This window comes from Oncorhynchus nerka, linkage group LG8, assembly GCF_034236695.1.
Source record: "Oncorhynchus nerka isolate Pitt River linkage group LG8, Oner_Uvic_2.0, whole genome shotgun sequence".
In the NCBI taxonomy this organism is placed as follows: Eukaryota; Metazoa; Chordata; class Actinopteri; order Salmoniformes; family Salmonidae; genus Oncorhynchus; species Oncorhynchus nerka.
Genome location: NC_088403.1, coordinates 46,685,786 through 46,706,725, shown reverse-complemented (window position 1 = coordinate 46,706,725; position 20,940 = coordinate 46,685,786). Strand labels below are relative to the sequence as shown.

Here is a 20,940-nt window from a genome sequence, read left to right as displayed (position 1 = left end):
AGGACTTTACGTAATTATGACATAACATTGAAGGTTGTGCAATGTAACAGGAATATTTAGACTGATGGATGCCACCCGTTAGATAAAACACGGAACGGTTCTGTATTTCACTGAAAGAATAAACATCTTGTTTTTGAGATGATAGTTTCCGGATTCGACCACATTAATGACCTATGGCTCGCATTTCTCTGTGTTATTATGTTATAATTAAGTCTATGATTTGATAGAGCAGTCTGAGCGATGGTAGGCACCAGCAGACTCATAAGCATTCATTCAAACAGCACTTTCGTGCATTTTGCCAGCAGCTCTGCTGTTTATGACTTCAAGCCTATCCACACCCGAGATTAGGCTGGTGTAACAATGTGATGTGAAATGGCTAGCTAGTTAGCGGGGTGCGTGCTAATAGCGTTTCAAACGTCACTCGCTCTGAGACTTGGAGTAGTTGTTCCCCTTGCTCTGCATGGGTAACGCTGCTTCGAGGATGGCTGTTGTTGTGTTCCTGGTTCGAGCCCAGGTAGGAGCGAGGAGAGGTACGGAAGCTATACTGTTACACTGGCAATACTAAAGTGCCTATAAGAACATCCAATAGTCAAAGGTATATGAAATACAAATGGTATAGAGAGAAATAGTCCTATAATTCCTATAATAACTACAACCTAAAACTTCTTACCTGGGAATATTGAAGACTCATGTTAAAAGGAACCACCAGCTTTCATATGTTCTCATGTTCTGAGCAAGGAACTTAACAGTTAGCTTTTTTACATGGCACATATTGCACATTTAATTTCTTCTCCAACACTTTGTTTTTGCAATATTTATACAAAATTGAACATGTTTCATTATTTATTTGAGGCTAAATTGATTTTATTGATGTATTATATGAAGTTAAAATAAGTGTTCATTCAGGATTGTTGTAATTGTCATTATCACAAATACATTTCAAAATCAGAATCGGTCGACCTCTAGTTCCTATGAACCAACTCTAGCTGGAGTTGTTTCTGTGCTGCTGCAAATCATGCCCAACACGTCATCATCGTGGTCAGAAGCAGGGTCTCAAAACACTCATTCTCGCTGTCCTGTCCTCTGCATGGATATGATATTCTAATGAACAAATCCGTTTTTATTCAATATAAATAGGGAACGTAGAAGCGAAAGGGATCGGTCGATGTCAGTTACATAGGAGGGGCAAAGCTGCACGGCGATGCGTAAATCCAATTCGACTCGGGTCATTGAATTTATCGAGTGCCAGCAAACCTTTAGTTTGCATTCAATTTGAAATTCGGGAGAAGAATAGCCCATTTTCACACACAGGACATTGTAATAACACAAGCAAAGGAAACTGCATGGCAGATTAAAAAACTTGTCGTTATATCTGTGTGGTTGCTGAGCATTGTGTGCAATTAAGTTATTACGCCACTTATGTGGCAATTATAATGCAATTGGGGATTTGCTCATTCTGATGGTGGGCACATTCATATGCAGCACTAGTGTTTAGGAAAGCGATTTATTTTTCAGCTGTGGTAGTGTTTAGGAAAATGTAATTTAGGCAAATAGTAAATTGAAGAGGAAAAGAAAAGCAATTTCACGTTAATTATCTCCTAAACATGCTTGTCTTGCTAAGCGAACTATGTAACTAGTGAGCTACTATAAACCGTGTATATGGGCAGGCGCGTACCCAATCCCCCTGCCCCCTCCTCCCAGAGCGCGGGCCCGAGGACAGCAGCTCAAAAATACAGTAGAGGGACTAGTCCCGCTAGTTAGCTCGCTAGCATAAACACACACTCCAGTTGGGCCTTCAGTTCGGGCCGTGCAACACATCTCAACTTTGAAGAGTGTTGTACCACACTAGACATAGTTTTAAATTTGCTTCGACATCTTTAAACACACTGATGCATAATTCGCTAGACTTGAAATCTTCCGCACGGATATGAGTGCTAAATATTATGCATTCCCCCGAACTACCGACACACGGCCTATAACCCCACTCTATAGCCTCCAACTGAACTTGAGCAGCTTGTTGATAGAAGCAAAAACCTGAGCCAAGCTTACCCCTTTCAGTCGCTTAATGAGTGTATTTTTCGCCCCGCTTTTAGGGAGGCATCGTTGCTCCAAAGCGGCTTTCAAGTCTGCCACACGGAGCGATTGTAGAGGTTTACCATTCAGCGTAACATCTTCATCCGCCATTTTGCTTTCCTGTCACTCGCTCTGTCGACTCGCTCGAGCTCCAACAGGCGTCACTACGTCTTCCGAATCCCCGCTAACGTCACGGTTCGGAAATCTCCGGAGGGGGTGGAAAGAGATCGCTTTCCTACTGTAAATTACCAGCCAATACTGCACTAGCCTTGTTAACGCTTCAAAAATTATTTTAAATGACTTCACATTATTTAAACTTAACTTATCCATGTGAGTGTCCTTTCCAGAACCAGACAGTGCACAATATCATGTCAGAAAAATATTGACAAAAAACCATGTAACAACAAAGTGAATTTAAAACACCCTTTTAAAAATACATAGACATATTTTCATCAGAAATAATCCACAGCAAGACAGAACAATCAATGTAATTGTACAAATGTATTTGTGCATTTTTGAGGGGAACCATATTCAGGCATCATTGTAGTGTTCAACTTTCATGAAATGTAGACTGGATAGATCCATATGGCTTTTTTAGCCATGGAACCAATACCAACAATTTCACTTTAGTGTAAAAACTTTCAAAAATATATTCTTGTACAAAAAAAAAAAGTAACAAAAAAAAATATTATAGCTCAATCAAACTAACTGCTCTTCTCCACTTGTTCTTTTGAACCATTATTGTAGTAACATGTAATTCACTGTGTGAAGTGAAAACATCCCTGTTAAATACGTGCATATAAGAAATAAAGCAACTTAAAGCCAAGCAGATCATAAAGCAAATACAAAATTATCAATAAATACAATTATTATTATTATGATGATTATTTTCTACTGTCAGGCCATGGATGTGGTGTGCGCTGTGCAGGCAGGCATTCTGTAGAAATACTGCTACCTTCCACTAGGAAGAGCTCAAAGGCAAAACACGAGAGCTTGGTGAAAGTTCTTCATACTTTTTCTTGGCACTGATGCATCTTTGTTAATTTTATCCTCCTATCACCAACATACCACTGCTGCATAGACTTTGAGACAGCAGTACCAGTGAGGGTGTGGGTGGTAGCATTGAGTTTGAAGGGGCAATTAGTGCCTTTCAACAACACAAAAGCCTAGAAACCTGCTCCCCAGTCCCAAATTAACCACTATCCCTTACCCCCTTATGCACTTATCAGGATCTGAGAGGATGGGATAGGAGTAGCCCAAGAACGAATATGGCCAAACTAGTACCTAGAGCTGTGTGGGAAAGCCAGGGTGTGTGACGAAAGGTGAAATGCGTGTGGGAAATCGAGAGAAAAGGAGAGGGGGGGGGGACAAGCGAGTGAATGGAAAGCGAGACAAGTGGAGAGAAGTAAAAGTTTACATACAGGTTTTCCACTTGGCCTAACTGTGGGAACAAACATGACCGACTAAGCGCTCTACTGCTCCACCATTATCCCTTTCACAAGAGTAGTACCCCCCCTCATGTTCTCTTTCAAATCGTGCCATCTATCATATCTCAGTCCTGTTTAAACACTCATATATAACACTCTTTTCACTCCCCGTCTTCCAGACTGCAAGGTAGGAAACTGCAGGGGGTAAAAGAGTGATCTGGTCCCAGATCTGATTTAGACATCTTTTAAACTCCTATAGTTTACATCCTATAAGTACTTTTTTTTTTTTTACAGTGTTGTTTTATTACATTTGATTCTCAAATGCAACACCAAGCCCACACAGTAAAGCTGCCACGGCGTTTACATACACACCCACCAACTGCACCTTCATCAAGTTATCCCTGCTCTCCTCCATAGCACTAACACACAGCAGAATGTGAGGCTCAATTTATATTTTTGGAGAGGGGGGTGGATGGTTACCTACAATAAATAAGGATGCAAAGATAAAAGAAAATAAACAGTTATTTCAATGTAAGAGAAAATAATGGCAACCGAACAGAAATAGTCCGACTCCAATAATACAGTGGCCCATAAGGGACACTGACTGTCACGAACAGGGTTCAAACAAAAACAATGTTCATCAATCAGGACACACAAGATGAAAAGTGTGCTTGGCACCAAAAGCACAGAAGTGACTAGGTATTAAAAGAACCAAAATCCAACCAACACACACAAGAACACACAAAATCTAACTGGGTGGGAATTTGAGCCACAGTTCAGGTTCTTCTTCTGGACTGAAATTCAATGTTTCAACCTCACTTAAAACGTCAAACTGTTCAATTGGAAAGATAACACATTGTAACAACAACTAAGGCATTTCAAAGTAGAGAGAAAATGTATTGTAAACACGTTATAAGAAGAGACGTTGAAGAAATAATGTCAAGATATTTCCGCGAGGCGCTGCAGCAGGCCGGAGAAGCCTGCGGCATGCTGGGACAGCTCGGCCACGCAGTTCACCATTTCCTGGGTGGCAGCGACTGATGGGTAGTTCTGGGCTGCCCCCTTCGTTGCCACAACGACAGCCTTCAGGGCCTGACACAGATGCCCACCTGAGGTTGTGACCTACGGAGAGAAAGACAAAAAGATATTGATTATGGATTCATCATAGGACAATATGCATTTTAATCTAAACTAAAAGTCCATAATCTTGTCCCTAATGCCTTAAACCTTGACCTAAATCTCATATGAGTTGTTACAAGCTGTTCTTTATATGTCATATCAAACCCTACATTTGGAATTAAATGCAACATCGTGTAAATTAGGCACCAGACTGAAGAAAAACTGAATGAAACGGGGAGGGACTACCTTAACTCGTTTTCATTTTCCAGTTTCAAAACATTTTGCTACAGTGTACCCTAATGAAAACAACCCTGTCATGAAATGTGTGCTGACCTTTGCCCTGAGGTCAGGAGAGGTCAGGAGGCGGGAGAGCGTGTCCCCGATGAACACCAGCTTGTGTGCCGTCACGATCAAACTCTTCCCCCGGGAAACGAAGACGCGGGGAGGTTGGTTCCCCTGCACGGTGCGGAAGAGCACGTCAATGGAATCGGCCAGACAGGAGAGGTGGGACAGAGACTGGGAAGAATAGAAGGAGAGCAACTCTGAGTCCTCCAGAGAGAGGGAGACGGGCAGAGGAGGGGAGGGGCTCAACTGGATGGAGAGAAAGAGAAAGACAGACAAGAGAGAGTGAGATAGAGCCATCATTGTAAGGGTAAAGAATGAACATTGTCACTCATGGAACTGCCATTTATTGTGTCATGGGCCCCAATTGTCAATTATGTCAAATTCTTAGAATCACAGATGACCTCTTGTTGTGTGCCTATGACAAGTGGATGCAACCTAAGCCTAGAGATTTAGTGAGCATAAAAATGGCAGAAGGAGAGAAACTGTGAGATTTAGGGAGAGATACTGTTAAGGTAAACAAGTTGAGTTGATCCAGGCAGGTTGAAACTGGATAAAGGGGCAGAGAGAGAGCAGGTTTACTGTCAATGTAACCTACAGTTAGGTAGATCAATGTTGACTCACTGGACTGAAGGACAGTCCAAGCCAACGTTCCCTCTAAGCTGAGCGCATGCGTGGTCGTGCGCACCTCCTCCAGGACTGCCGGAGGAATGCTAGGCTGAGCAGAGATTGAACTTCACTGAATTTGCCCCATTAGTTGGCATTATATAGATCAATGGTTTTTCTGTGATCGAATCAACATTAATTCAGCCACTTTTCAATGCAACAAACCAAAACAAATCTAACTTTGCTAAATTTAGTCTGATTTTGATGAAGGCAGAGCCAGAGCTCAACAGAGTAGAATTCTATTGGCGGGGGTAGCCCAAGAAGAAACATGGCTTACTCAGGATAGGTTATTAGAGTTGGTACAGCCACCCGGTTGTCACGCATCGCGCCAACAGAAACAAACATCTCTCTGGTAAGAAGGGGGGGGGGGTATGCCTTATGATTAACGAGTCGTGGTGTGATCATAACAACATACAAGAACTCAAGTCCTTCTGTTCACCTGACCTAGAATTCCTCACAATCAAATGCCGACCGCATTAACTACCAGGAGAATTCTCTTCGATTATAATCACAGACGTGTATATCCCCCCCAAGCAGACACCTCGACGGCCCCGAAAGAACTTCATTTGACTCTACATAAACTGGAAACCACATATCCTGCGGATGCATTTATTGTAGCTGGGGATTTTAACAAAGCTAATCTGAAAACAAGGTTCCCTAAAATGTTATTAGCATATATCGAATGCACGACCCGGGCTGGCAGCATTCTGGATCATTGCTACTAACTTTCGCAAAGTATTCAAAGCCCTCCCTCACCCTCCCTTCGGCAAATCTGACCACGACTCAATTTTGTTGCTCCAAGCCTATAGACAGAAACTAAAACAGGAAACACCTGTGCTCAGGTCTGTTCAACGTTGGTCCGACCAATCTGATTCAAAGCTTCAAGATTACTTCGATCACGTGGACTGGGATATGTTCCGGATAACCTCAGACAACAAACATTGATGTATACGCGGATTCGGTGAGCGAGTTTATTAGCAAGTGCATCGGTGAGGTTGTACCCACTGTGACTATTAAAAATCCACCACTTATTGTGCATAGGAGATGTCGCAATTTACGCGATAGATTGGTTCATGCCAACTGCCAGCCACAAAAGAAAATCAGCCAGGCCCTTTTACGCCCTCTAACAAATGGTAGCTATAAATGCAGAGGATGCGCACAGTGCAACAATATGATGAAGTGTGAATATTTCTGACACCCACACACAGGAAAACGGTTCCAAATAAATTACATTATTACGTGTTCCACCACCCATGTTATTTACATTATTAAATGTCCATGTGGGCTCTGCTATGTCGGTAAAACCTCTCGTTCTCTCAAACAGAGAATTAGTGAACACAAAAGTTCAATCAGGAGAAACGACAGGGATTATCCAGTCGCAGTACATTTCGATGACCTGAAGCATGACATTTTCACCTTTAGATTTTGTGGCATAGAGAAAGTTAAGATATCAGACAGGGGAAGTGATTTCAATAATACTCTAAGTAAAAGAGAATGTTTGGGGATTTTCACCCTCCAGACATTATTTCCAAAAGGACTTAATGATGAAATGCCTATGTTTGTTATGTTGTGAATTTGAACATGAATTATGTGCCTATTTAAGATTACTGTTTTTCGTACGATGTACCCAATGACTAATAAAAACTTGCTATGTCCTCATTGAGATTTTACAGACGTGTTTAATATGTCTTATATATACACTTTTGTAATATTTATGAAATGCATATTGATATTTGGTAGCACTTATTTGTTTTTCCTTTGACTCCAAACCCATTCGATGTGTGGAACGGATGTGGGTGGGGCTAGGTCTACATAAGGGTGCAAATATTTTAAAAAATCACAAAAGCTGACGAAGGCCGTGAGGCGGATACGTAAGCTTATTAAATATCAGTGATACTATCAAGAGCAGTGTGCGGTTTCCTTTTTCCTTCATCTTGTTCAATTGTTGCCATGCACCTGCAAAGTAGATTGCTCAGGTGTGCGAGTGCCTTTTTGAATTTTGTACCCACTGTGACTATTAAAACCTTCCCCAACCGGAAACCGTGGATTGAGGGCAGCATTCGCACAAAACTGAAAGCGCGAACCACTGCTTTTAATCATGGCAAGGTGACCGGAAACATGACCGAATACAGACAGTGTAGCTACTCCCCCCGCAAGGCAATCAAACAAGCTAAGCGTCAGTATAGAGACAAAGTAGAGTCACAATTCAATGGCTCAGCCACGAGACGTATATGGCAGGGTCTACAGTCAATCACAGATTACAAAAAGAAAACCAGCTCCGTCGCGAACATCGACGTCTTGCTCCCAGAGAAACTAAACAACTTCTTTGCTCGCTTTGAGGACAATACAGTGCCACTGACACGGCCCGCTACCAAAACCTGCGGGCTCTCCTTCACCGCAGCCAACGTGAGTAAAACATTTAAACGTGTTAACCATCGCAAGGCTGCCAGCCTAGATGGTATCCCGAGCCGCGTGCCCAGAGCATGCACAGACCAGCTGGCTGGTGTGTTTACGGACATATTCAATTAATCCCTATCCCAGTCTGCTGCAACTGGGTCCTAGACTTTCTGATGGGCCGCCCCCAGGTGATGAGGGTAGGAAACAACATCTCCACACTGGGGCCCCACGAGGGTGCATTCTCAGCCCTCTCCTGTACTCCCTGTGACTGCGTGGCCATGCACGCCTCCAACTCAATCATCAAGTTTGCAGACGACACTACAGTGGTAGGTTTGATTACCAACAATGACGAGACGACCTACAGGGAGGAGGAGAGGGCCCTCGGAGTGTGTTGTCAGGTAAACAACCTCACACTCAACATCAACAAAACAAAGGAGATGATCGTGGACTTCAGGAAACAGCTTAGGGAGCACCCCCTATCCACATCGATGGGACAGTAGTGGAGAAGGTGGAAAGTTAAGTTCCTCGGCGTACACATCACGGACAAACTGAAATGGTCCACCCACACAGACAGCGTGGCGAAGAAGGCGCTGCAGCGCCTCTTCGACCTCAGGAGGCTGAAGAAATTTGGTTTGTCACCAAAAACACACAAACTTTTACAGATGCACAATCGAGAGTATTCTGTCGGGCTGTGTCACCGCCTGGTATGGCAACTGCTCTGCCCACAACAGCAATGCTCTCCAGAGGGTAGTGCGGTCTGCACAACGCATAACCGGGGGCAAACTACCTGCCCTTCAGGACACCTACACCCCCCGATGTCACAGGAACGCCAAAAAGATCATCAAGGACAACAACCACCCGAGCCACTGCCTGTTCACCCCGCTATCATCCAGAAGGCGAGGTCAGTACAGGTGCATCAAAGCTGGGACCGAAAGACTGAAAAACAGCTTCTATCTCAAACCATCAGACTGTTAAACAGCCACCACTAACATTGAGTGGCTGCTGCCAACATACTGACTCAAATCTCTAGCCACTTTAATAATAAAGAAATTGGATGTAATAAATGTATCACTCGTCACTTTAAACAATGCCACTTTATAAAATGTTTACATATACATATGAGATGAGTCATGTAGGGTATACTGTACTCTACACCATCTACTGCATCTTGCCTACGCCGCACGGCCATCACTCATCCATATATTTATATGTACAAATTCTTATTCATTCATTTACACTTGTGTGTGTATAAGGTAGTTGTGAAATTGTTAGAATACTTGTTAGATATTACTGCACGGTCGGAACTAGAAGCACAAGCATTTCGCTACACTTAATGCAACATCTGCTAACCATGTGCATGTGACCAATCAAATTTGATTTGAAGAGCGGTCTTGGAATCAGCCGCGGGTGACTACGCTTTTCAGATCGGAGCGCAGTATACACATTTGTTGACATTCTTTGCTAGTTAGCAAGTTATTCGCCTAGTTACAAATAAGTATAGGTCAGCGTTGGGGAGTTACTGCCTCCTACAAGAGCACAAAACGTATAGGCTACATTTCAAAAAGCCAGTCAGGTAAAAAAAAGCGTGTGTTAAATAAAAGGGCCAGTGTTTTTCAACCCATTGAATATGCAAATAAGCCAATAGACAGAGAGGTAGTCTACATTGTTTAATTCTCTGTATGGTAATAATTTATTTTATAAAGTGGTTTCTTGCATCATACAACACAATGCGATTCTTACAACGTTCAAGTTCCCGCTCACAAGACCTAGAATTGATCTCAGTGCCCCAGAAAATAAGGGAACATTGGTAGGAGCTCATCAGTAAATACATAAACGGAATCAATGATTCATCTGAGAGTGTAGTGAGTGTACGTGGTGTGAAAATTCATGTGTGGTGATGGGTGTTAAAATGGAGTGTGTGTGAGAGAATGAGATTGTGTGAGCGTTTGTGTGACAATTGGACAGTACGTGTGGTGTGAGAATGATTGTGTGTTTTACCCTAGGCTCTGTGGTGTGAAGGGTCTGGTTTGACCTATTTTCTGTTCGGGCATCTGAGGGAGGCTCTGGCTTTCCCTGGGGAGGAAAAGAGACAGATACATCACTTTTACACATACAGCTATGGTCCCAGACATCAGATACGGTCTATTAAAACTGGATTCAGCAAGCGCACTTATTAAATAAAGGTGTCTGCTTAATGAGTAAAACGCAATGGAAAATGCAGACAGGTGCCAGCAAGACTGAAGACTGACCTGCAGTTTCACGTATCCCACACTGTCTCCAAGAGGAAGTGGTGCCGGGGCAGGTGTCAGACCTATTCCTGCGTACTCGTTCCCCATCCCCTCCTCTCCGTCGCTCTGCCCCACAGTGATGGACATGGTCACAGTGGAGGGTTGTGCGGGGGGCCGAGGGAACGCCGGCTGGGGGGTGGGGGGTAAGGGTCTCTCCTGGATCCAGCTACCCTTGCGTGGTCCCATACTGCTCCCTACTGGTTTCACCTCAGCTACGGGCAGGGCGGGTAGGGGTCTTCGGGAGAGGGAGTCCTGGGAAGGGAGGCGGGGCCGCCCCTGGGTCTGAAATAGGATGGTGGAGTCCTCCAGCGCTCGTTGGACCATAGAGAGAAGAGTATCTGATGGAGGGGCGTGGCCACCGGCAGACAAAGCAGGAAGTAGGTCTGAGAGATGGGCCCAAGCCTGTTGGAGAGGGGGAGGGACCTCGTCGGGTTGACTCGTCTTCCAGACGGACAGGATCTCAGCCAGTGAGGTTGCCAGATCCCTCGAGGAGACAGGGGCACACGAGGCAGAGCTAAGCACCGATTGGACAAGGCCCGAAAGCGAGTTCCTCCATTGGACATCACCAGACCCATTACTGGATACAGATAGCCGACGTGTGGAAGACGAAGACGACGTTGACATCGTCGAAGAGGGCAAGACGTCAAGGGTGAGAGCGGGCATGTCATAGACGCCACAGTCCGGCTCGGTGGTGGACCCCGGGTCACTGCCCTCGCCTAGCCCAGGCGGAGCCCTCTTCCCTGAGCCGGGGACAGAGTAGACCTGGCCGCTCTCCGTCCCCTCTAGGTGGGCGATGGTGGACATGTCCGCCAGGCCCAGGGGTAGGCCAGGAAGGGTTGGGAGGCTGTAAACGTCCTCGTCCGATTCATCAGTAATAACAGCCGTTGGGACGTTGACAGTCTGCTGCTGGGGCTCTGACGATGTGCTAAGTATGATGGTGGGAACATCATAGACCTGAGAGAAGGAAGGAGAGAGAGAAAAAGCTCTACCATTACTGTCATTGTTCTTGAAGCCTTTCGAAATCAGTCATTCTAAGGTCATTGGTCATTAGTACTGTTTGTTATAGATGTATATTCTAGGGTGGAGAAAAGAGGAGGAGATTGTATAGCCTGGCTTATACATTCCCACTGCAGTATAAACAGTTGGGTGTGACAGGGAGAAAATAGCAGCAGCACTATTCAGACCAGACAGACTGGATTGCAGCAGACAGAGAAACAGGTGTGACAGAGAGAGCGGGGCTGTGGGAGGAAGGAACAGGTGGAGGAAAGTTGAGAGCTGAGAGAGAAAGAGGGGGTTAGGAAGAGAGAGAGGGGTGGGGAGGAGTGAGGCGGAAAGGGAGAAGCCGAGGGAGGGAAGAACAGGTGATGGAAAGTTGAGAGCTGAGAGAGAGGGACAAATAAATAGAGGGGTCGAGAGAGAAATACAGAGTGAGAGAGGAGACCGGTGGTCTCTGTACTGTAGAGGATGGATTCTGACTGACCTCTGACTCTAGGTCAGTGTGTGGGGGAAGGGAGCGGGGTGTGTTGTAGATACTGTCATCATCACACAGTGCTGCTGGGGCTGGCCGCTGCCACCTACTCCTGGGAGGAGTATCATACACCTAGGAGACCAGGCAGACCACAAGACAGCATGTTATAAGACTGTTATATGCTTGTTATAAGCACAAGGTCACAATGTCAGACATTTAGTTCACATAAGCTAGGTTTCCATCCAATTGGCCACAGATTTTCATGCGAATATTCAAAAATCCGCATAAAGAAAATATGTGCATTTTCCCACACAAAATGTACTTTCCCGCCTCAGGTTTCACGTACTGCATAAAAATTGAATGTTCAATGTGTTTCCGTCGCATTTTCAACTACATGATGACATTATTATGGATAAGAGAGAGAATATTTGTATTTGTCATACAGCAGTCAAGCATTGATCATCATGTCACCAGAATAAGACCATCGATATTTATTGGAAATGAGGATCAAGGTCATCACCGTGCACATTCACCGCCCTGTGAAGTTCATCACTTATTTCATGTGTAGCCCAATAAACTGCATGGTTTCCCGAGTCGTAGTGGGAGGACCACACACCATGTCATCGTCATTCCAATATTACTTCGATATGATGGTTGTTATATCAATATTTTGCACATAAATAAAAGGAGTTTCCACGGCATGTGGCGGCATTTATCAAGTTAATACCGAAACGTCCTGTTTCCATCACAGCTGTTGTGATTTTGTTCTCTTAAACGGTATGACTTTACTTGCACTAAAACTGTGGATGGAAACGTGGTTAGTGGTTAACTAGGATTGGCGTTTTCCCTGACTACATGACTTGACAGGGAAAAACTCTGGGCCTAATGACAAGAGACTGTGGAGAGAAAGAGATGGAATAAGAGGGGCAGGAAAGAAAGAGAGCAGGGACATTGAACTTCTCTTCTCTATTACCTGTTCATCGAGGCTGTCGCCATCAGGATCTGCACACTCTCCGTCCTCGCCTTTCTTATTCTGCCCATTCGGCTTCTTTTCATTCGACGCCATCCTTCCATCTTTGCTCTCTTGGTACTGGGGTACAGGAGTCGACTGGGGGGTGGAGAGGGCAGGCTGAGAGGTGGATACAGGGGTTACGGATTGGGGCAAGTCTTTTCTGGTTACCCCCCTCACTGGAGGGGCTGGAGGAGGGGGCTTACGAGCAAAGTTTGGGGATCCAGGCACCCGGCCATGTCCCTGTCCTGTTCGGGCCAGCAAGGGGGAACCCCTGAGGGGGGCAGAAGGAGCTAGCTTCCCCCTGGTGATGGGAGGGGTGGAGGGCACTCCACCCTGACCACCAGGGGTCCCTGGGGTTTTGGGGGTCACCCCTTTCAGCTGAGGTTTGGGGGATCCCTGTGCGAGGACGGGTGGAGTCCTGAGAATCCCTGCTCCCACAGGGGTGGGGGTCTGGTACATCATCCGAGGGGTGTCCTGTGCCAGTTTGGATTGAGGGGTGAGGGGCTTAAGGGGGGCTCCCCCGCCCCCGTTTATCTGTGAAAGGGTGAAGTTCTGAGCCTCCAGGACCCTAGTAGTGATGGGAGTAACCTGGGTCGACACAGTCCCCCCGACTAACCCTCCTGTGGGGGTCTGGTAGACCTCCTCGCTGGGCAGGACCATCCCTCTGGGGACCAGGTAACAGCCGTCAGAGTGGCCTACCGCCGCTACAGTCTCCCTGGGGACCAGGTAAGTGTTGTCCTCTGGCCCCTCTGGAGCTAGACCCACCGCCCAAGGAATCCCGCCGGGGGCCAGGTAGACATTCTCTGGTCCAGGGTCTCCAGCCAGACCCCTGTGGTGCTGGGGCCCGAGAGGTGTGGGAGTGGATGGGGTTTGGTAGAGGCTCCCAGCGGAGTCTGTGCCTCTGGACCGGAGGGATGGCGAGCGGGGGCGGCCCGTCACCCCAACGTCCCAATCGGGACAGGGGCGTGTGCCGGAGCTGGAGCGGGAGCGGGGTCGACCCCCTACCTCGGCCTCCCGGAGGACCCCTGGTCTAGAGGCGACAGGCACCGCCCCTGGGCTCTGGTAAAGGGCCTCCCCCAGGCTAGGTGGGGTGCGGTAGACCCCATCCACATCCTCCGTGGAGACTGCCGTGCGGGCCAGGGGGACTGGGGAGAGGTACACAGAGTCCTCGCTGGGGGCGCGGCTGGGGGGTCTGGAGTCGACCCCTGGGGCGGGGGCGGTGTGGAGGAGGCGGAGGCGGTTGGCGGGGGCGATGCCCTGGCGCCCGTGGAGAGAGCAAAGCCACCAGCCAGGACCCCCTCCCTGCTCCTGTTCTAGAACCATCAGGATGTCTCCCTTCCGGAAGGCCAGCTCCTCAGGGCTTTCTGCTGCATTGTCAAACAGGGCCTTCGCCAGCACCGTCTGAGGAGAGCGAAAAAGATATAACCAAAAAAAGAATAATCACTTATTACACAATAATTACTCAGAAATAAAGGGAGATTCACAAACAATCATCACTATCCTAGTTAACACGTGGTCTGGAAAAAGTCTGGGCCCTACTCATAGGGGTACATACACACTGAAGATAGAAATGCATGCAGAGACAGAGAGATGGCCTGACTTCACACTGGGAAGCACACATCTACATACTGACTGGACATAGACAAATGCATTGACTTGATGCCAAGAAAGAGATTGAGAATAGCTATTTGTATAACAGTCTTAGTGAATAGAAGAGAAAGATGGGATGGGAGAAGCAAAACAAAACAGAGTGGTGTGAAAGAGAGAGACTCATTCAGAGCACAGTCACATAATGAATAAATACATACTGATATAAGTGCTGAATCACTGCATATTCAGTCACTGCACACATTACTTACTTATAGGGGGAATAGAAAAGAGACAGTGAGAGGAGGGAGGTCAATTATTTAAAAGACAAGAGGAGTAAATGGTAATGAGAAAAGGAAGGGAGGGAGGGAGGGAGGTAGGCAACATCTGTCTCTAGTTTGGGGTTTAATTGCCATCCCTTGGCCCTCCTATCATGTTCTCCTTTTCAAAGCCCTAACCCCCTGGGGATTGGCTATAGAGACACAAGCTGAGCCCCGGGCCATGTTCAGTCTCAAGGAAACGTTTTCAAACAAAGTGAAACAGTGTCTGATTGTCCGATTAGATTTTTGTTTTAGGTTGCAAAACACATTGCTACGGTTCGCACACCGCCAAATGAATAAGAGCTATACTCAAACACCAGCTCAAGTGGATGGAAGCCAGGACAATATTCAATTACTTAAAAACGCATCCTTCATTCATTCCCTTCCCTGAATGATGTAATCACTGATTTGACAGTATTTGATGGGAAAAACGAAAGGTTCACTTCAGCCAAATGTCCTTAAACACGCCCGATCCAGTTACGTCATGATGATTCTCCCAAAGGAAAAAGGATCATGCATTTTTTAAAGTATTCAAACAGTACCCTGGATTGAAACAGCAGTAGAGTGCCATGTCACCAGTTGGGCGCCTTTCCATCTGTGCCCGCTTTAATCACCATCTCTCATACAAAAGCGCACACACACACACACGATTTCTACTCACTGAGAGGGACATGTTTGCTCTTCCTCAGACAGTGCTCCTGTCAGGATGTTGGGTCAAACAGACTCACAAGCAGACATGGTCCTCCATCTATATCCAAGAGGTGAACTGGTGACTGCTGCAGAGTCCAAACACACGATCCAAGTTGTGTTCGAGGGCAACACCACCAGCCTCCTTCAAGGCTGCAAAGGTTGAGAGATGTCCAGCTTTCTTCGCTCGCCAAAGCCCAATGGGTTCTTCTGTGTTGAGGGCATGATTGAACTGCTCCTTCTTGGCTCAGTGTTGTTGACAGTAACTGTCAAGAAAATTAGAAAAGCCAGTTGGGCTGGATCGTGATGTCATCTTTAGATCACACTCCTGATAACCACTGAAGAAGAATCCTAGTCAGGGGAATGATGATGATCAGTTATTGATGTTCTGTAACTTTGTAAACAATATTTGATGTCAGTGTCTACCACTGATATATAACCAATTCATAACTTCAGTGGTATTCTTACCGTATCCAATATTGTGGTCACACATCCTAGCTCTAATTTTGATACCTGTACTATAATATCGTGGAGATGAGTAAACTTAATTTACGACATAAGTAATCTACTCAGAGGTTGTGTCAGTGCCGGACATTGGGATCACCCAGTAAAAAGCATAGACCATGGCATAGATATTACGTCTTATTTCTTAACTAACGTAAACTCGCCCCCTAAAGTTAGCAAGCATCTTACCCTCTCGCTGATCAAATTAAAATATACCGCAAAAAGAATGCATTTCCAAGATTTTGCTAGCAAACAATTTCACCAACATTATCCACGTATGTAAAATCGATGGAGGCTAGCTAGCTGCTAGCTACAGTAGCTGGCAAAACAAAAGGGGGCATGAAATCCATTCGCAGCGAGCAAACTTCAGCCAGGCATCAAATTACACTCACTTATTGTTTCGTTAGCTAGCGTACCTACCCTTAATGCTCCAGAAAATAAAGATATCGAGCATTCCCTTATTTCAGCAGAGGGAATTCGTGGTCAACGAGATTTTTCTTTTCTCTCTCCCTCCTGAGAAGGACTACGTAATTGGATACGATCAACAATGTACACAAACCCTTGATTGTAAAATGGCCATTGAGAGGCTTTGAAAAACACAGTCGGCCATATTGTCACTTCCCATTCGGAGCAGTCCTCCATAGGAATGAATGGAATTCCACAATATTTCAGTGAAATGTTTCAAGAAAAAAATTACATGTATTTAAGTATTTTTGTCATTGTAGTGGGGACAGTAACATTAGTACTCTCTAAAAAAATACTTTAAATATATTTTTCATTGTTTTATTTGTATGTTTAGCTAACATAATACAATTGAAAAGTATGCATTCAGGTTTCTGTAATAGAATAAACGTGTCATAAACCAATGTAGACATTAATAAGTGCATTTATATATATTTTTTTAAATGGAGGATTACCAAGATGACTGCGCGGTGGATTCAATACAGCACCCCCTGTCAGATATCCAGGGTTTATACACATCATTGAATACAACCCTCTTGCGGTAAACGCGCAAGAATTTTGAGGATGGCGAAACCGAAGTTTATAGCTCCACCTTCAGCATTTTATTCTGGAGACTCTGGGGGTAAGGTACGTGCCGTGTTGGCCAGGCAAAGAGAGATGTGGTAACCAACTAAGTAGTTTGCATGCAAGCAGATGGCAAAGCAAGAAGTTGCTATGCTGCATGCTTAGCGCCAGGATGCGTGTACATACATAGTATCTTCATGACGGAGACAGTAGAGAAAGCGAGACACCCCACTCCCTATTTTTTTTCGGATTGGGCAGGGTCACTCTGGTCTACCTATTCCCCCGTCCCGCAGAGCGGGTGCCCCAGAAGGGAGACATCACTTGCAAAAAAATATTTATAGTTGGGGCGGGTGGGGAGATCATTACATTTGTAATGTCTTTATTATTTTGGAACTTTTGTGAGTGTAATGTTTACTGTTAATTTGTATTGTTTATTTCACTTTTTTTTTTATCTAGTTCACTTGCTTTGGCAATGTTAACATATGTTTCCCATTCCAATAAAGCCCTGAAATTTAAATTGAATTGAGTGGGGAGGGGACAATAAGTAAACCAGAGCCATTGGTCTCACGCGGGAAAGCATGTTCACACGAGACAGGGAACGCCCACTTACACAGACCATTTCCGGATTTTCTAGAACCAGGCTTACTGTTGCAAAAATACTGAGATTTCTGCGCATGCAGGATCCACTAGCCTACATCCATTCAGCTGCTGCTCAGTCACTATGTGACTCTACTGCCACCTGTACACAAAACAGTTCAAACAAATTTAGTTTGTCTGTTGTAACAATAGGTTATTGCAAACATAAACAGGAACACAAAAAAGGTTGTCTAGCAATTTCATGTTATTTTTTCAGAAGGGGAGTTACATGCAGCCATTTAGGCAAGCTATATGTAGCAATCACAGCATGTTAAAAGCAAGACACAGACAGGCAGTCAACAGCAGGGGCAACATGCTCATATGGGGCACAGGTGCACGTACCCCCTCAGATTTGCCCTGTTTAGCCCAGATAGGTTCCCAATCTCCCAACCTCATAACTACCAAGATGCAATTTCAGGCTATCAATCAAGTTAGAGCAGCTAGCTTGCCTACCTATCTTAGCTGACATGCCTGCTGGCAAGGTTGGTAAACTTTAGAAAAGCAAGCAACCAAAATGTAAACCTATTGTAGTTGGAACCTGTTATAGACCACCAGACCAGTACAAGTTTTATGAATTGTTGAAGACGTGTTCCAACTTTACAGACTTTGGTAAATCAGAGGTTATTGTTACTGGTGATTTTAATACAGATATGCTCTAATAGGGCCATACTACTTTTAAAGATCTTAAGAATTGTCATGTTTGCTTTTTACCAGTTGATTAATGAGCCCACCAGGGTCTGTCCTTCTACCCAAACCATCATTAACCTTGTGTTGGTGTCGGATAGATCAAGGATATCAAATAGTAGTAGGGTTGTAAACTATGGGCTCGGTGGTCATTCCATCCTTTTCTGTAGTAGGAAGGTTCAGAAAACAGTTTTGAATTGTCATAACTTAATGAAAATTAGGGCTATGAAGAATTATGGTGCAGATATTTTTGTTCATTGTTTGAGCAAATTGGACTGGTTGAGGAGGAGAATGCCTGGGGACATTTTAAATTATTGTTTTTACATGCTGTAGATAAGCAGGCTACAGTAAAAAAAAATTTTTAAAAGGTTAGAATTAAGCAAAGAACTGAACCATGAATCAATTATAACATTTTAAAGGCAATTAAGCATAGAAATTAACGCTTTCTGGAGTTTAGGAAATTCAGGGCAGATGATATATTTATAGATAAGAAATTAAGAAATGAGGTCAACAGGATGATACAGAAGGCCAAGAAATAATATTTATTATTTTAATGACAAAATAGTTGAAAATAGGAACAATCCGAGAAAATTATGAAAGTGTCTGAAGCTGTTAGGTTATAGTAACAGATTAAAAAACAAATGTCACGTTGGTATGAATGATTCGGAAGACAGATGCAGGAATGCGTAATATGGGTTTTTATTTCACCCAAATTACTGTGTGCACGGGGACGAAGTCCAATCAAACACGTAACAAAAACGCAGGGTTGAAACCCAAACAAAAGAGCGTGGAGTACCTTGAATAAATAACACACGCGCACGATGATTAACACACCGGACGAGACCTGTAATCATCTGCGCAATCCACAAGGGCACGAAATCCCAGAACATACAGCACAGGTGCTCACACGTACCAACGGACATAGTAACAATAATCAACAAGACCATGGAAACCAAAGGGCACATATATACAAATACTAATCAGTGGGAATAGGGGACAGGTGTGCGTGATGAAAGTTCCGGAGGGATTCGTGACAGTACCCCCCCCTAGCAGCGCAATGACACGTGCCTCGAGGACAATCACAGGAACGGAAGGGGTTAAAACAAGGCCACATACCTTTTAAAGGGTTAATAAAATGTGGTATGACAAACTGTAAAGACCTCTTTGTGTGTGTTAACACCTGTTTTGAGCGGAAACCGCCTATGCTCAGAAGGAGTCTGAGCCCCAAGGCTATCTGAGGGCTGCAGCAGGCCTGATGAAAACAGCCACCTGTCAGAAGATGCTTAGACTCCTTCACCTTGTTATGACCCTATACCTGTGATGAAAGGTCAAGTTTCGGTCAAACCCACTTCCGAGCTTTTAACTGCTGACAGGATGGTTGTTGCTGTCAGGAGGAGGTTAGATTTATTAAAATGTTGTTGCCAGGGAAAGTCCTGCAAGGAGGACTGGGGATATACTGTACTATCATATACTGTACTCTGTACCAACTTCTGCCTACAAATGTTATTACTAAAGGAGAATTGTAATACTTAAACAGAGAGTCTGTGTTTCCTTTCTACTACCAATATATATGTTTGATAATTATATAGACCTGATCATCTGTTGAAGAACTTGACCAACAATTTGGCATACTAGCCAGGAGCGAGTGACCACTTCGCTGGACTGACCATTGATCCACATGCAAGCACTACAAAATTACAAGGTAAGCAGATGCCTGTTATATCTAAAGTCTGTCATTTGCAAGAGCACATTGTGGTTAATGAGTCATTCTGGCAAGTAAGTGGTGCCTTGCTGTTAAATTTACACAAACCTACATTTCTCTGGAATAATTGAATGTTTGAAATTGTTAGACAACCCTTGGGAGGAAGCACAGACCACCTAGGTGGAAGTAGGTTATACATATACGTTAAATGTTTGAGACTTGGTGATAGAACTTAGGTCATAAATTCCAAGTAAAAACAGCGATTGTTGAGATTATTGTGATGAGACTTGGTGATAGGTCTTAGGGCACAAATTCCAAGTATAAAATTGTTGATAGAATTGAGTTTGAAATATTTTCTGATAACTGAATCTGTTATTGTTCCGTTTATGATATTTTCTGTGTATTATGACTGGATGGTGGAACATTAAACCAGGAGTTAGTTATAAACAATATAATGCCCGTGTATTTGAATTAACTGAACGCACATTCGGATCAGATGCTCGAAGAGTTGCCTGTGGGGGTATAAACCTTAACGCATAGGAAATAGACCTACCCGTGTGTTACTGACCCGTGTGTTACTGACCCGTGTTATTTTAGAATGAACTAGTTTTGAAGTAGTAGTTTCTCCTTTGTAAGGAGAACATTATCACAGGGATACCAGAATCGTAGTGGGGGTTATACCAGTTATAAACCATCTTGAACCTTTTACTGTTCCGTGGTTGCTCCATGGAGGACATTTCTTTTACACCACCCATACATTACAATGGTATTCAATCATCATTTACTTTATCACCCTGTTCTCAATAGGTGTACACGACATAAGGGATAGATTATTGTAACGGCTGTTGTCGGAAGGATGAGACCAAGGCGCAGCGTTCCTTGAGTTCCACATAATATGTATTACTGAAGTGAAACTTTAGACAAAACAATAACGAACACAACGACCGAACAGCTTCCTTGTGCAAACTAACTGCACACAAACGAAGAACAAAGATCCCACAC

At 44.5% G+C, this 20,940-nt stretch overlaps 2 protein-coding genes across 4 annotated transcripts in view; both read right to left on the bottom strand.

Moving 5' to 3' along the window:
- Positions 1-2,214, bottom strand: part of LOC115133440 (apoptotic chromatin condensation inducer in the nucleus-like) — a 31,201-nt gene extending 28,987 nt beyond the window's left edge. The window contains 1 exon segment of the mRNA XM_065021851.1: positions 2,050-2,214. Coding sequence (XP_064877923.1) covers positions 2,050-2,184 — 135 coding nt within the window. The 5' untranslated portion in view covers positions 2,185-2,214.
- Positions 2,215-2,471: 257 nt separating this feature from the next.
- Positions 2,472-16,458, bottom strand: LOC115133439 (embryonal Fyn-associated substrate-like). 3 transcript variants are annotated; one of them, XM_029666661.2, is made up of 8 exons: positions 16,311-16,458; positions 15,361-15,737; positions 12,754-14,193; positions 11,793-11,912; positions 10,274-11,266; positions 10,023-10,097; positions 4,953-5,075; positions 2,472-4,622 (listed from the first exon to the last, which is right to left on the bottom strand). In XM_029666661.2, the coding sequence occupies exons 2-8, from the start codon at positions 15,370-15,372 to the stop codon at positions 4,440-4,442; spliced, it is 2,946 nt and encodes a 981-aa protein (XP_029522521.2). In that variant the 5' UTR covers positions 15,373-15,737; positions 16,311-16,458; the 3' UTR covers positions 2,472-4,439. The 3 variants fall into 3 exon arrangements, with proteins under 3 accessions (XP_029522521.2, XP_029522518.2, XP_029522520.2); XM_029666658.2 differs by having other exon boundaries at positions 4,953-5,210; positions 16,311-16,457; XM_029666660.2 differs by having other exon boundaries at positions 4,953-5,210; positions 15,361-15,652; positions 16,311-16,457.
- Positions 16,459-20,940: the final 4,482 nt, after the last annotated feature.